This window comes from Bombus bifarius, unplaced genomic scaffold (genome assembly GCF_011952205.1).
Source record: "Bombus bifarius isolate JDL3187 unplaced genomic scaffold, Bbif_JDL3187 scf7180000008178, whole genome shotgun sequence".
NCBI classification, from domain to species: domain Eukaryota; kingdom Metazoa; phylum Arthropoda; class Insecta; order Hymenoptera; family Apidae; genus Bombus; species Bombus bifarius.
In genome coordinates this window covers 589,657-606,529 of record NW_022884495.1, presented here as the reverse complement: position 1 = coordinate 606,529, position 16,873 = coordinate 589,657, and the positions used below count along the sequence as shown (strand labels likewise).

Here is a 16,873-nt window from a genome sequence, read left to right as displayed (position 1 = left end):
GCTTTTTTTCACCCAACTCCTCATTTTTACGTTTGGAAAAATCCTATATTGTTTCTATGTGTATATTGTCTCGTATTGTGTGTGGTTAAATTAATCTTTTATTTGAATGATTTGCAAACTGTCAGAACCGCTATAGTCCAGCATTATGTAACGTCGATGATCTCTCTCTTTTTTTGTGTGTGGTCTTCGACGAATATACAACAACGATAAAACACCATAATTTCTAGCATTGTCCGTTGTACAACGGGAGGGGCCTTTTCCTTTCTTGCCTTAGGAGATTTGAACTCGCTTCACCGTAAGTGGTAGCCAACTACGCTACCTACTTCGTTAATTATCAGTCTCGTTTACAAGGCATGTACGTTACTACTATTACTCGTAAGTGGACTGCAGACTTCTAATTTTATACTTTCATGAAAAGAACTAAGGAAATGGAAGCTATACGGTAACTTGTCTCTTTGCGAATATAACACGATCGTTATAATACGATTATGATACATCGTAACAGTTATAATCTGTAATCGTTGTAAATACGTGCGTTAATTTTGCTGCACGCTGTATCTTCCTATGTCGTCGGGCGTAAAATTGCTTCTCTTTGACAGAAATATGAAAGAATCCTTGTTGCTCGCGATTCGTCGTTTCGATCTATATACACCGATACTTTTCGTCAAACCGATTCACGTATTGCGTTATAAGGATGAAAATTCCCTATGAAAATTCCTCACCGAATACATGGCATAGATAAATGAAAATTCGATCAGCGGTTGAACGCATTAACCACGCTAAACCACGCGATGTCTATCCGCTTTAAGGCGTACGGAGTCTCTGTGGTTGCGCAGACAGTGAAGCGTGGCTGGCATTCGAGTCGTCTGCTAAAGGCAGATCAATATGCTGCTTTTGCCGTTTTCTTCCTGTCTACGTTCCTCCCATACGGACAGACAGGCTCTTTCTCTCTCTTTGGCCCAGCTATCGCACCAGCTGAACATTGGCATTGATTTTCAAAGTTCAGGAAACGTTGCCTGCCTGCGAAGCCTGCGGAGGGCCCCGCCGACTGTTCTCTGTGACCGGGCTACAACGTTGCATGCACTTTGGCTGTGTCGACCGGATCAATACGCTCGATACCGCGTCAATTTTGCGCAGAGGCCGTTCGCTCCGTACCGGAACTTATGATTCCATCGCTTCCGGCCGGCAGCAAGCGTACTGCGCGGGAAAAATATCGAACGCCTATACGGTGTACGTAATATCGTTAACCTTTTCGAATTGGAATACTTTTTCCATTAGAAAAACGCGAAAAAAGACGAGTATGGCAACGTCGTAGATTACGTAACTATGTCGAATTACGGGCAAAAGAAAGAAAAGAAGAAAGAATTCCGATATATCGTAAGGGAGGAACAATTCGATTTATCGAATTCTTCTAGAGAGGAGAAGCGAAACTTTAGAAACTCGCTTTAGAAAGGAAACTATAGCCGTAAGTGCTTGCTTACATGCGATAGACGAGAAACAATTGGAAAGAATGGTAGGAAAGAGGACGCACAATTGTTACACATCAACACATATATTTTGCTTTTGCATGTTGCATACATACGATAAACAGTATAGTGTTTACGCGTTCCTCGAGGTATGGTATACTAGAAAATTTCATTATCCACTACTACAATTGCTATTCGACGTATTATTTCGTTACTTCCGCTTTCCTGTGTACTTCTGCTGTGTAGCTATCATGAGAGAGAGAATAATCGATAGAAAAAAGAAAAAAAAACAAAAAAAAAAACAGAAAAAAAGGAAAGAAATCAAAAACGGAACGAACAAGGTACAGCTGTGAGAAAAACACACTCTGCTCGTAATGATTCGTACAATATATATATAATACATTATTTTTCTTTCTTTGATTCGTCTCTGGAACGAAGATTGCGCGTTCTTCATGCATCTTGCTTTCGCTCGGAATAAGAAAGGAAAAATGGGCAAAAACGACGTCTGACGAGAAAGTTGCTGGCTTTTCTTTTTGGTCGTCGACAATGAAATTGGACGAATGCAAAATGCGACAGGCAAAAGGGGCGGATTTCTAAACTCTATATAATTATCCAAGATTAGCGTAAACAGTCATTATTAATATTATTGTTGCTGCAACGAAACGATCGTTTCCTTTGTGCATTTCCAATTTCGCTCGTGTGGCCGACTGACACGGTATAAAATAAAAATTAACAGAAAAAAAAAAAAAAAGGAAGAAAAAGAAGAGGAGAAAAGTAAGGTTAAACCTTTGCTATATTCGCTTAAAGATCAACGCATACACACACACTGCCTGAGGGAACAATAAACGGATTCGTACGTCGATTATTTTCAACCGATATTCTTCGTTTGTTCCGCAAAACGTCGTCCAAAAATAGTAATCGGAAATTGAGCAAGCGTTTGAGAAAAACGATCGCGCGCGAACAATGCGAAAGACAGCAAAACGGACAGCAAAAAGAGCAAACGATCGCCGCTTGGACGACCGATTTCGACGACCAATGATACTTATCGTATCGATGCATCGAGAGGATAAAGGCTCTCTCTCGGGTTAACTCGTAACAAATCGATTCTTCTACAAATAGCGGGCTGAGAGTTATAGCGATGTAAGTGAAAATTGTCTAAATTCTAGTCTGCTTGTCTGCCTTAAATCTCTTAACAAAACCGCTCGTTTCATTTCTCTCGTTTAACGTTTTCAATCAAGAAATTACAAATTTTAACGCTCGGTTAACTTATAGGTTATATTATACAAATATCGAAACTGTTTAAAATGATCTTTTACGAACAAAATACGTACACGATATATCTTCGTAAGATTATCGCGATCGGTAGTCGTTCTTCGCATCACCGTAATTTTCAGTCCGCCAAATGTGACGTGGAAAAAAAATATTACATCGCTCGGACAGAAAGAGAGTAAAAGACGGTTCGCAAAATCGCGGAATACGAGGAGAAACGAACGGAATACAACAACAACAACAGGAGGTCGTATCTGCGTGAACAACTGTGTCTTTTCTTTTATAGCGAGCCTTCTCTTTTTTTTTTCTTTTTTACTTTTTTTTTGCCAGTTATCCTCTTTCGTTTTCTATGAACATTTTCTCATTTTTGCAAAAATCGGGGTACATCGTATAATAAACCCTTGGTTTTTTTTTGTTCTTTTTCGAACGAGCGCTTCGATCAACTTTGATATCGAAGGTAGGAACTACCTGCCTCGGACTAAAAAATATCATGTACAGCCTCTGTAAGTATTGCTACGATCAATTGTGCTCTTTTCAATGTCGACTCCTCCCTTCTCGTTCGCTTGCATTCTCCGCTCCTATAGTAGTCTTTCCATTTTTCTCTTAAACCTTTCGCTACGATAAGCCTTTCAACCATCGAATTATAATTTGCCGAAAGCGTATACAGAAATCCTCTACGGTACAGAATCGTTTCTACTTTCTCTTATACTTTTACGACTACTAAACTCCCATAGTTCTACTTCTAAACGTCGTATTTATTTTCATTTCTCAACGTGTAATTAGTTTGTCGAAAACACTTCGTACGAAACAAGTGAAATAACCATCGCAACAACTTACAGTATTTTATGGTGACAGACGTCGACAAGTACTTTAGAATTATTCCAAATTTGTCCAAAGTCAAGAATAATATAAAAAGAAGTTAGTTCGATACAAAGGACGATCCAATACGCTACGGAGAGTCGACGAAAGTTGCTCGGATCTGTATACCAAAAAATTGTCAATACATTAAAGTTCCAAAGGTATATCGTAGCGAAAGGATCGATCCATCTTTTGCTCTTTTCCGCGGTATCTCGTCGTCACTCATCCTTTCGCACTCTCTTGTCAATTTTGCACTCCGGTACAATAAATTCGCTTACGCTAACGCAGATAGCCTCTACACTTAGCTGCTTCGATCGCGATCACCGCGTCGAAGCAACATGTAATTCGAAAAAAAGAGCGCCGTTGACCAACAGAAACGATTGTGTTGCTCAAGTCCCGCGGGAAATCAGAGTCCCAACAACAGAGTACGAAGCGTGCATCGGTCTCTGGATAGAACTTGAGCCACGCGAACGCACGATTGTTTCCGATTTCGCGCGATTTCGCCGCTCCGTTCTTCGCTTATTGTGCCAAATCCGTTTTGTACAAATATATACAAAAAGGAGCCGTATGTGTTCGCGTCCGAGGGACCGTCTCGCTTCGAGCGGACAAAAGTCGCGAGAGGTTCCTCGAACAAGGGAACAACGTATGCTTGCATTATATATCTTTCAGTTTCTCGTTTCGTTTCTTTCCATTCCACTTTCTTCGCTTTCTTTGTTTCTCGTTACTTATTTATTTACTTTTTTCGTTTTTTTTTTTATTCTTTTTTACGTTTTTAGAGACAATAGCGAGTGTATGGTTCCTATTTGACGGGCATCACCTTTTTCATTGGCAAAATGAAAAACCAAAAGGCCCTCTCACTTAAAGTCTAGCGATTAACTAAAGGCGAAAGTGGACGTTACACAATCGGATACCGATTCGTCTTTTTTTTTTTTTTGGTTTTTCGTTTTTCTTTTTTTTGTGTTTTTTTTTTTTGTTTTTCTTTTAATGAATGACTGGATAAGAACGACGTGTCCCTCCTCTCTCGTGTGTTTTCTTATTTCGGATACCACCAGACGAGTCTTACAAAGAGAATTGGCGATCTTGTTTTTTCGCAAAAACGAGAAAGAACGAAAAGGAAAAGAGAAAATGACGAGGAAAATCGAACGAAATGCGCTCGAACGTCCTACAATGGTTTGAACGTACGGTTCTTGTTTCCTTATAAATGATTCGAGAAGAAAGAAAAAGAGAAACAAAAAAGAAAAATAATTTAATAGAATAACACGCAAAACGAATGTAAGTTTTCCTTCTTTTGTACATTTAAAACTGGTTACTCCTTTAATCCATAAGTTTTATTAATAACGTGGTATGTACACATATACATAATGTACAGAAAACCCGTACGCTGGGTCTAAATATGTCCGCAATGTTTTTTTCTTTTCTTCTATCATACAATGAGTGTGTAGTAGTAGAAAGAGTATACAAATAAAAGATTAGAAAAAGACGACCGATCGGGAACTTGTCCGATAAGTTTCAGAACACCGAAGTGCGATACTCCCGACTTGGGTTAATCCGCGATCACGCGATAGCGTGAATAAAAATAAAGTACAATACAACCGCCTGACTTTAATGGTACCGTGTTGTGTTACCATAATGCACTTTATGTATATATATGTAAGTGTTTAGATTGTGTGTGCGTGTGTGTGTGTGTGTGTGTATGTGCGCGAGCACGCGTGCGCGTGCGGCGTGTAAAACGTCTCTGTATGTATAGTGTTTCAAAAAACGCGAGAACATTCGCGACACAAGAAATAATAAAGAAAGGCGATCGAGTCTAAGTACAAACCCAAACCGGACACAAAATCTCTCTCGCGTTTTCTTTTAACGTTTATTCGTACATATTCGACAAAAGCCACGTCTGTTTCTTTTTATTTCCTCGCGCATTAACCGTTCTATGATAATCCCATATATACACGTGCGCAGGACCGACGCCAACGTGTCAAAAATTGCCAAAGACTTCTTCTCAAGACCAGTCAAAAACAATCGATCGACGAACGAACGATCGATCGAAACAATCGGTTGTCTCGGTGAACAGAACACCCAGCGAAACGCGCCGCTGAAAAAAATCGTCCACTTTCCCCGACAACAACTTCATTATTAATTCCAATTTACACCGACAACGTCTTTGGCTCGAATCGAATAATGTTGGCAATATCGTCGCCAAACATGTATCATCACCGTTACCAAAAAGTATTTTTTGGTTGAACCTTCACGGTTCCACCATGATTAACCCTCGTCAAAGAGGGTGCAAAATTTGAGCCCCGTTTTTAAAACAGCGTGAGAATCTTTAGGTTTCTCTCTCTTTCTTTACTTTAAGCCCAGAGCCTGTGGTATCGTCGCCCAAGATAGTGGCTATCTCGCCTTGCATAAACGCCCATGGCACTTGGCTGTTCGCCAGTGGACATTTCTCTCCGCTTGGGCAATAAACCTGAAACAATTGAAATTAACGTGAAATTAGGTCGTTGCATTGAACGACGATCGTTCGTTCTAGATGCAGAATAGATGTTTCAGTCGGAAACCCACCTCCGAGCCAGCACCCTGTCTCTTTATGCTTTCTCGGCTGCAAGGGAAACAGAATTTGTGGTGTGGCACGCTGGGACACTGAACAAAATGCGTGTCCTCGAGGCGTTCTTGACACAGGGTGCATTTTAATATCGGTGCTGATACTTGTTCGGCTCCGGCGACTTGGGCAACTGCTCCTTCTGACGACGTTGTCACAGTCGTCGACGACACGTGCCTTGAACCATTGGATCTCCTACCCGAGGATCCTGTAATCAATTAGTACGCACGCAATTTAATTTAACGTATTTCTACCAATTTTATGCGCGATAGTAATTGGCATTTAACCCTCAACTTGTGCAATTGGATCGTAGACGAACACATAGTTTGGATTAGATTTAACTTCAATTATCTAACTCTGAAGTACATCATTTTAATTTGTACATCGTACGAAATAGATATCATTGGTGATTCGCGATGCGTAAAATATAACGTATACTACCACCACAAATACTAGTTGAGGATTTAAACGAAAAAAAAAGAAAAGAAAGAAAAAAAGGAAACAGACATAATTACCTGAACTGTTCGGGCTATGCTGCGATCCTCTGGAAGCACTGCGTTGCTGAGCGTTCGTGGCCGTGGTCGGTGGACTTCTACTGGTTGGACTCGGATTATTCGGTGGCTGTGGCACTGATTCTGGCGACGCTAAGTTGTCAGCGACAGACATGAGCGCAGCCATAGGTGACGGACCATTTGTCGAACCCTAAAACGCAACATTCCTTTCAATATACATATCGGATAGAGCAACATATAACCTCCAAATGGTATTGTTAGATCGTAGATGACCAACAAGATTTTAGGTTAAATTACTGAATTTTAGTCTACGCTTCATTTCAACTTGTATACAGTATTTTATATGATAGTGTGAGAAATGAAGTACAAATTAAAGCAATTAAAATCGAAAATTCAAGTAACCTAACCAAAAATGTTGTAATCATCTCGTGACCCAACGATGTCAGTTGAGAGTTAAACGTATAAATAGCAAAGAATAATGAATCCTTAGACGAACATTGTTATCCTCATAGATGTATTCGCACGCGGTCGTTAACATTTGGAGCTTGATTACCTGGTGGTGATTCGTCTGTGGATTATCGTTGGAGGCTTCTTGCGCCGGTGGCGGCGGTGGTGGAGGGCTCGTTCGCGGGCGAAGAGGAGACCCTCCACCGTTTGCCGCCACATTTGCCGGTGCCAATGGGATAGACGGACCGACGTACGCCCCTGAAATTCGATTAATCTTTAACATTTTTGCTATCACTATATAACACAATCTATTCTATGCGTATCGTTAAAATTAACGCGACCAAGCGATTGCTGAACGCGGAAAAAAGAAATTTCGTTCGAAATAATTCAGATTATTCGAGATAACCTATAAGCATCGTCGTATAAGAACGGAGACATTAATAACACTTTCTATTCTATGTTATTAAACTTAACCTGACTGAATGATTGTCAATTGTCGAAAATATATAATTTCACGCGAAATAAATTATCTAACATAACCTAGAAGCATCGTCATATAAAAAGAGCAGACTTCGATGGATCATTGGAAGACAGAAATAGATATCCTTTCCCCTCTACATAGAGCAGCACGGACAACGTCGTGTGATTATGCTAATTGAAACGAGTATACTTTTGTCATTCGTTGGTCGCATCGAGGGCAGACAAGCCTCGTTCCTGGATCTTTATAAATAGACTGACAATAGTGACACACGGATATTCGACCGATTTCCAACCGTCTACAACCAAATCGAAACAGCTGCTGTCCGTTAAGTCCAATAGGTTAAGTCGAACGTTAGCGTGAAATTGATATTCCACGAGAGATCGTCTACCGAACGACACATACAAGACGTGCCATCTGTGTCGCCAGCTGTATACGAAGTGCTTTTCGTGACTTATTTGCTTTCATGAGCGCGCGATTGTTGCTGCTACACCGAGGAATATCGAGCGTTCTCGTACCTCGATATAATACCACTTACAGTTTACAGGACAGATCGCGAGGTTACGCATTTTGATATTGTTTACGAACCGTTTCTATACCATTCTTAGGTCACTTTCAACGATAAAACCATTAACACGCGATACGCGTGTTACCTGTACGGTTTATCTATAGTATAGATATGACTGTACGATTACATTGATACTGTATATCATATACTCGTTGGCCTTCGAATTTTCAATACATCGTTCGACGATAAAAGTAGAAAATGCTTGGAATTTTTATGAAATATATGTTATAGTAATTACTTTTACTTGTATTAATATTATTCCAAAATACAAGCGCAAATACCGATATAACTGCAAAATTGTAATTCAACTAGAATAAGAAATATCTCAAAATGTCTATATAATAATTAACTTTCGAATTTTCAATACATCGATTAAAAAATAAGTATATTTTAATCATTATTACTTTAATTGTTATCTAAAAATCTATCCTTATTATTATCTTTGTAGAATTATTATATGAAGTAATTAGATTATAATTACATACGGATTGAGATTTAAATAACGAAAAAAAAAGGATTTCAAAATAAAGATGACATATCAATTAAGAGATAAACGCATGGAATAATTGAAGTTTTTATGAATTCAATCTACTATGTTTTCTTGCGTTATTATTGCTATAATTAAAAATGTTTCAGCAAAATATTTCTTTATTTTAAAAATAATTTTGAGTATTGATTTTGGGTAGCGACCGAAACATTGAAATAATATTAAAATAATATCAATTAATAAAAAAGATTCTAGGTTAGGAATTACCGTGTGGTATCACAATGCTATTTTACATTGTCAATGTTCATAAATATGTTGCTCAAAATAACAAGCACGCATACCGATAGTTAATTTAATATTTCAGGAAAATACGATCCGTTCCCTTATTTAAAAGTACGTTCTTCTTTTACTTAATCGATTATACGTTAAGAAAGGTCAACAAACAAAAGACAAACATATTCTCCACTGGATATACTTTGTTTGATGGCGCTCCTATCTACTGCTGTTGACACTCGTAATATATATTAGCAAAGCGCAATAATATACACTAGGTTGTAGCATAAATACGTTCTGTTTTTAAACATACATCGTTTATGGTACTATAGAGTATATGTGTATAAAATTGATACAAATATTACCCGTACAAAATTGTTAATTCTCAAAAAATATAATTATTAGAAATTTTTTATACGGTTGATATTTATATGAATATGTATGAATATGTTTCGTATGAATAACTCCACGAAAATAAAATACAGAAAAATGCAAGCGAAAGGAATTTCTTTATCCAACACTGATTATTCGTACTTAGAATCCATAGGCTTCCACGAATAAGGCAATTTCAAAACGGCGACAATCTCACAACTTTACTCTGCCGTTCCACGTACGATGTTATCAAGAACCGCGCTACGCAACGAAATTCTCCCGACAACGTGCTACTTCTCGGTTATCGCGTGTCTCGTTATTTTTCTTGGCAAGATGTTTACGCGTTTCCGAACCCACATACGAAGAAACGCATTCCCCCTGGTACGAGTAGATAAGCGAACGGATCGATATTAAGAAAGAAGCATCGTTTCGTCACGTTCTACGGAGGACCGTGACACGCGATATCTCAGTCGAGTATATCCACCGGCAATCCTGTATATTCCAGTGGAACGCAGCATCCGCACGTATCTACCCCCACCACAGAAGAGAAACAGGAATACGAGTCACCGAGATCTCGACTAGAGCGTGGTCTGCCATCGAGAAGATGTGTGACCGGTACTTTTCCGTGACGACTCTGATAGAAGCGAGGTCCGTTGGCGCGTCTCCGCTCTCTATCTATCTCTTGAATCGAAGAAACGTAGCAGCGATGATTCCTGCTGTACCGGAGGAAACGAAAGAGAACGATGGTCACGGAATAAGGAGAAGCAAGAGGGGCGACCGACCCGAGAAAAACGCATGCGCGGTTTTGTAACAGACATCGCATGATGCACGTAGGCGGCCGGCTTAGTCACACTCTGTGCTTTGTATATCGCAGCTAACCGGTCGACTATAGTGGCCTTGTTTCGAAAGTATGACCCTCCCAGCGCGTCGTTGACGCCGTCAATGCGCGCATTTACGGCTAACGTCTCTCTACAGAGTGTCCCGAAATGTTTATTTTAAAGCTGCGTCCTCACTGAAATAATAATTTGCTACTTTGTGTTAACGTTCCATGTTCCTTGAAAATGTTGCTATTTGTCGTTCAATGTTTCTTCTTGTTCCATCATATTGTTTCTGTTGCCAATAATAAAAGTTACTGTTGCTTGTTACCGTTCAGATCGATCCAGACAAAAGATCAAGGAAAAATAAGAAACAAAAATTTTCTTTCGGTGTATACTTGTTTTTAAGGAAAAATGTGTTTAAAATCGAAACAACCTAAATTCTGTTGATTACGTTACTTCAGCGTGGACCAAATGTTTTTACAAGTAGTAGTAAGTATTTATGAAGTAAGTATTGTTTAAAATGTGCAGCAATAACAGGAAACAAAAAGTTTCTCATTGTTGCTCCAGTGAGAACACAGCTTTAGGTTATGTTTTCTATTAACTTCAAATTAACCTTGATGAATCGGCCGTGAAACGAGAAAAACAATGCGGTTTAGCTCTGCAACTGGTCGAAATATTTAATTATTTGAATAACACATGACCTTACTACGTGCTATGTAAACTACAGAAATTACGTGGTAAGAGAGTACAAATAAAATCAAATATGTATTTATTTATTTTGTTATTTACGCAAAGTAACGATAAAAACCGTACTGTTAAATCGTAATACGCCAAATAGATAGCTATAACGTCTTTATCGATATGTATAAGCTTTCTAACAGAGATATATTCTCGTATCGTATCAGACTAAAGTTCTGTAAGGCGTTTTGCAACACCTTGTATATGGCATGGCGAGAAGAGACGTGCACACGAACGCGATACCCGTCCAGTGACGTAGGACGGAGTCGATGTATACATGTCTCTATCTGTACGCGATCGATCGAGCATAGTCGAGAACCGCGAACCGTGGCGATCATTGCGAAACACGGTTGAAGCTTGCTGCTCTCGTTACTCGGTTACTACCGTTGCTGACAGCCTGTCATTTCTCATCCATCTCTCTCTCCCGTATGAACGCATACGTGGCTACGCGTATATTCTAAAACGACTCATCGAACGACGAGAAAAATCGATAACTATTTTTCGGGACGTGATATCGTTCTAAAAACCGGTGAACGATAACGATACTAACCTATCAACTGTTTTATTTTATTAATCTTGGTAATCTTAAAATTGTCAATATAAATATACTCGTGAAATGTTGAAGATAGTAATTTAAACGAATATAAGTAAATGAATGAATTCTTAAAACGGAATAATTCTTTCAAGTGAAGAGCTAATTCGTTTTTATCAATTGAGAGGTTAGGAAGTTCGAAACGAAATAAAAATATATATTAAATCAGAAGTCTAATTGCACAGGTAGGCTGTTGTTTATTTGATATAAGTCATTTCTTTGTCGGATATATCTATGAAATTTTACGCGTTCATTCTTCGTTAAAGAGAATAGCAGTGCTTAATGTACGTTAACTCTCTTTGAAGAGGCGCACAGAGTGACTGGAGAGAACGTAACGGGCATACATAGAGTGAAATAAGCAATAAATTTAAATAACTAGAGAGAGAAAATATCACACGAGCGGTCAGATAATTGCCAGTAGGATTATACCGACTCGACTGTTTTAATATGATAAGGGCACACGAGAATGATATTATAATGTTTGTCACGTCTTGCGATATTTAGTTACGAAAATAACTAAAATATAGCAACTTCCTATATGTACTTAAAAACGAATTTCAGTATTAGCTATATACAAAAATAAATTATTTGCAATAAATTTACAGTTACGTAAAAATAATTTGAAAAAGTACCGGAATTAACTTTGAAAGAGACATTTAAACTCTAAAAGTAAATTAATAACAACTTAATCTAACCTCTACTAAGGTCATAAAAAGCACTTTTTACGATATAAAAATGAAAACAAGTAGGAAGGCTGGTTTTCTATTTTACAAAAATTTTCTCAAAATCCACGTTTATTTCCAGACTCTAATCTTTGCCAGCGGCTAATCTATTTTTATCGAAACATGCGTACGTAAACGGGAACCCTATCTTCCCAACGGAAACGCTACTACTAAGGACAAAAAAAGGATTAGATAAGATCGGGAAACAGAAGTAAGTCGTCGGAATATCCGTCGTTATCGCTCGGAATTTTATATAGTTTCACGCATAGGTCCGAATCCATTTAGGCGGCAATTCAAATATTTAGAAATATCGACAAACAGTAAACCAGATTTTTATCTTTCGCTACTAATCCAAATCCTCTGCAAGGTTATTTACGGACAGCAATTTACGTGTTTCCTCGACTCCTAGTATATCTAGTCCAGATCGTTCGATTCAAGTATTTCTTATGGTTATTTTATGTAAGACGGTTCTTAGAAAGCGTTAGATTTGTTCGAACGGTTTCTTCAGTTTTCCAATCCGTTTTAGGGCGCCATAACGACCGTTAATCGCTAATTTAATTTTAACTCAACTGGTAACAAGCGTTTCAAGATCGGTAATGGAGAAAATTGTTGAAGTTTGATAACGGCACTGATACTGATCCATTACGCTACCGATTCTTTGCTATTATCTATTACTCATCGGATAAAATCAGATATATATATCTTATGATCATCCTTTTGAATATAATAAGTATATTTGTGTTAAATTACAATTTACCGTGGACGTTTCAACGAACAGCGATCAAAGTGGCATTTTTCTAGTAAGAAATTAATAAGCAAGAATAATGTTGGATCCGAGTTGTTCATCTCTATTTCTTAGCTGAAGCAACGATAAATCACTATCGTTTCAGGAAACGACGAGAACGATACTAAACTTTTGTTCGGCGTAAGAGAAATGGTGAAAATTTTCCAGGAAATATTTATAGCGAAGAGCGAGGCGACAAGACAGATGGCCTCCCTCGGTGACTGCAGCGAACCACCACTCGATAACCGTAAACACACACGCGCGTTAAGGTCGAATTAGAAAGTGGCCAGTGTCGAAATAACGGTCGATGACCAAGGTCACCCCGGCTGTACGTAGGTATACATACGTACTACGTACGGGCGCAGCAAACGCGAACCTCGGGCTCGAGCATCGTCAACCCGCCTCGTCAATGAGCCACGTACGACGGAAAGGAGCGCAAGAAAAAAGGGGGCCACGCTACAGTTACCTTCGCGGTGCAGTCGCGAAAAAAGGTAAAATATATCGCGTACAAGTTGAACCGGTTTTTGAAAGTATTGTAGCGACGCGGCACTTCAACAGGAAAAAGAAACGATTTTTGCACAAAAATTGTACCTTCTATGTGTATAATATTCGGTACAGTTCGAAAATGCATCTCGGACAAAAGAATAATATAAAGTGAAATTCTGGTAAAAACGGAATACGCTAATATTATAATATCCCACATTGTTGGTGTTTTCTTTATACTTTTAGTACAAGTCAGTTTCACTTCTTTACCATTCGAAAACCTAATCCTGATCTTACATTGCACTAAACATTATAAATAGTTGTCTGCGAGACTAATAAATCTTATGTACATTGTTCTACCCGCCCACCACGGATATACATGTTTATTCCATAAAATAGAAGGTTACGTTGACGGTCTGTGGTCAACATTTTTTTAAAGAGATTGGTCATATCTGACTGGTTACGATCCAGGAGCGAAATTACATTTGTAAAATGTTTGCGACGGTCGATGAGATTTGTATTGAGCAACAACGGACTCATTCATTGTATCTAAATATACTGAGTGACGTCATCCGATTGGACGTCACGGCACGGTACGGCACGGCAACTCGGTGTATCTTTTGGTCGTCCCATCACGTGCTCAACGTACGTCTCCTTTATACGCGTTTGGACGACTGCCGTTCGTCCAGAATGAAGGAACTGGCCGAAGGAAAGACGAAGAGAGAAAAACGCGCGCTGACTCGGAGGCCGCAAGGCAACGCGCGTCCGATTTATAGTGGGAGGAAGAGAGAGAAGGGAGATGTATCATCCTTTTACTGCGGCGCGGATGATTCCCCGAAGCCCAAAGGCTGTGTCTTTTAACTCATACACGCGGTTCCTTTCCCGTGCCAGATGGCCACGCGCACGACCAAACGTTTACCTATTTTTACTACCAGCCGATAAGAGCAACCAAGAAAAACCATCTGCTTCAAAATGGAAGAAAATCCAATACCTCAATTTCAACATAACCGGCAATTGGTGTTATTGGACGATAGGAAACGGAGATTAGTTTTAAGTTTGGTTATTATATTTAGTTTTGCAGTATTTAATTTTGATTTTTATATCTTCAATTTTACACGATAAACGTTATTAATGGTCTTTATGACGTAAAATATGCAATAGAAATTAGAGCGAAGTATTCTGAGATGAAGCAACTGATCCTAAAGTCTTGTGGGTCAATTACAACAGAACGATACCAATTGAGGCGTAATATCGGGATGCCCGGTTAAAATAACGTTACATGCATCTTCGATGGTTATAAATATCAACAACATTACTGGGTAGAATATTTCATCTGTCTTCCAAAATATCTAATTCCTCGTAAAACAATATATCTATGCCTAATAAGAGTAACTATATAACTTCTATAAAAATAAACATTGCAGCCATAAATAATTCTTGGTCGAAATCGAGGATGGCGAAGAGACTAGCAAATTTGAAAGCGGAAACGCGTCCATAACACGAGCAGCCAGATCGGTTCTTCCGCGTGTAACTCACCATTGGTCTTAAATGTAGTGGCGGTATCGAAACTGGGCGCTCTCACAGGATGCTTCTCCTTGCTTCTATCCTGCACGTAACTGACGGCAAGGCTTACAGCTGGCAGAGAATCGCCTCTGGTCAATGGCGGCCTGACCGAATGTTGCTCCTCCAACGTGAGCCTCTTCTCTGCGTGCTCGTCCTCGTCGATAGTGGAAATACTTCGCTTGAGCTGTGCGATGCCTCTGTTGTGGCTGAGGTTCACGTGATGCGCCACCGCGGCTAGGTGGGCGTTCGGGATTCTCACGTTATTACTCCTCATGCCATTCGCTATCTCATGAGTTTCCTCGTGTTGCCGAGAAATTTGCTGTCTCGACGACCCCGAGTTAAATTCTGTGATAGAATTTCGATGATGAAGCTGCGAGTAACCGGCGATATTGTGATGCCTCGAATGATTCTGTCCGGTATTCTGTATCGGTAGAACATCCAAATTAGCACCGCCGTTGTGTTCGGTGTGTCCAGTTGCTCTATATGTTTTCGATGTGGAGGATCTGGCTTCGTGGAATCCGTGTGCCTTTTTCATTTGCTTGGCCGATTCCAATACTGCATCTATCCTGTCGGCACCCTCGTAATTCACGCAACCGCGGCATACGGGTTCCGAAAATTCGGTGATCATCGCCCAGGGCATCCTGGGCAGATCGCACAAGTAGCACTGCGTTCTCTTTCCCATCATTTTGCTCGAATTCTTCGTCCGCGAGTACTCCGCCGAGTCGTCACAACGTACCAAAACGTATCACTCACATCCACTTTATCACGTCTACTATCCTGTTTCTTTTTCTTTCTTTTTTATGTATCTCTCACGCACTATCGAGACGCACAAAGTATCGGTTTTATAGCATATTTGGCATGAGAGATTGCGCTAGTCACCGCATATAAACACTAGGTCAAAAATCAACTTCACTCGCAGAGAAATCACTGAATTATACTCCCACCGCGTCTTTCACGTTTCCTTTCCACTTCGGTTTCGTAAAACTACATGGATCGAGTCGCGACGAGAAAACGATGCCCGATATTGTTTGTCGGTTATTACGCCGGGAATTCAGCGAGCGCGTATTAACAACGCCCGAAGTGAGCGACGCGCCGTAAAGGCGGAGCTGAGAAAAAGAAGAACACGTTACTCGGACGCCAGATATTTTTACCACCGACTTACTCTCGTGGTAAATCGAAAGCCGACTAACAACTAACCGCCATTAGCACCGATGCGCGAACGTACGATATGTATACAATAGAAACCGTATTCTAGGTTGAACACGAGACACGAAATAATGGTATGCGCGCGACACGACGACGTGCTCTCGCTCGCCTGGTTGCCGTACGAGGAGACGAACGCTCGAGAATGCGGCGGTAAAGCGGAGCTACGGGTGTCGCTCTCTTCCCCCCTCGCCGGTCCCTGCCTTTTCCTCGGCCCCGCTTCGCCTCTCCGCACACCTCTGTCCGACAACGCGACGACGACGACACAACGGCGGCTACGACGCGCTCCGCCAATCGGGCGTTGTGGCGTCATGGTGCATGACGTCATAATCGCGAAGCTGCGCATGCGTACCGGCTGCCTGCCCTAGGGGACACGTAGTCAGCGACCGGGACTCGAATGCGAACATAGAGTAAGTGAGACAGAGAGGGAAGAGAGAACCGAGGAAAAAAAGATGACGATAACACGCGCGCGCACTCGCGCTCCGTACCCACTCTTCGCAACGAGAGGTCCACTTTACACTCGAGAAAATGCTGTTAACGAACTACTCTTCGATTTTACTGAATATGGATGGGATCTTATAATTTATTGGCGGATTAAACCGACGATTATTCAGCCGGCTGGATACCTCCTGCAGGTTACTTTTGTT

At 40.2% G+C, this 16,873-nt stretch overlaps 1 protein-coding gene across 2 annotated transcripts; it reads right to left on the bottom strand.

The window, feature by feature from the left end:
• Positions 1-5,352: 5,352 nt before the first annotated feature.
• Positions 5,353-16,534, bottom strand: LOC117209625 (interferon regulatory factor 2-binding protein-like B). Of its 2 annotated transcripts, none has more exons than XM_033451857.1 (5): positions 14,997-16,534; positions 7,195-7,403; positions 6,702-6,888; positions 6,150-6,394; positions 5,353-6,054 (listed from the first exon to the last, which is right to left on the bottom strand). In XM_033451857.1, exons 1-5 carry the CDS (start codon positions 15,706-15,708, stop codon positions 5,914-5,916), a joined length of 1,494 nt encoding a protein of 497 aa, XP_033307748.1. In that variant the 5' UTR covers positions 15,709-16,534; the 3' UTR covers positions 5,353-5,913. The 2 variants fall into 2 exon arrangements, with proteins under 2 accessions (XP_033307748.1, XP_033307749.1); XM_033451858.1 differs by having other exon boundaries at positions 7,252-7,403; positions 14,997-16,512.
• Positions 16,535-16,873: the final 339 nt, after the last annotated feature.

Coding starts and splice junctions, on each gene's coding strand:
- LOC117209625 (XM_033451857.1), bottom strand. CDS start 15,708: ATGATGGGAAAGAGAACGCAGTGCTACTTGTGCGATCTGCCCAGGATG. Junction 7,404..14,996: donor CACTACATTTAAGACCAATG/GTGAGTTACACG, acceptor ATCGAATTTCAG/GGGCGTACGTCGGTCCGTCT. Junction 6,055..6,149: donor GACAGGGTGCTGGCTCGGAG/GTGGGTTTCCGA, acceptor CAATTGTTTCAG/GTTTATTGCCCAAGCGGAGA.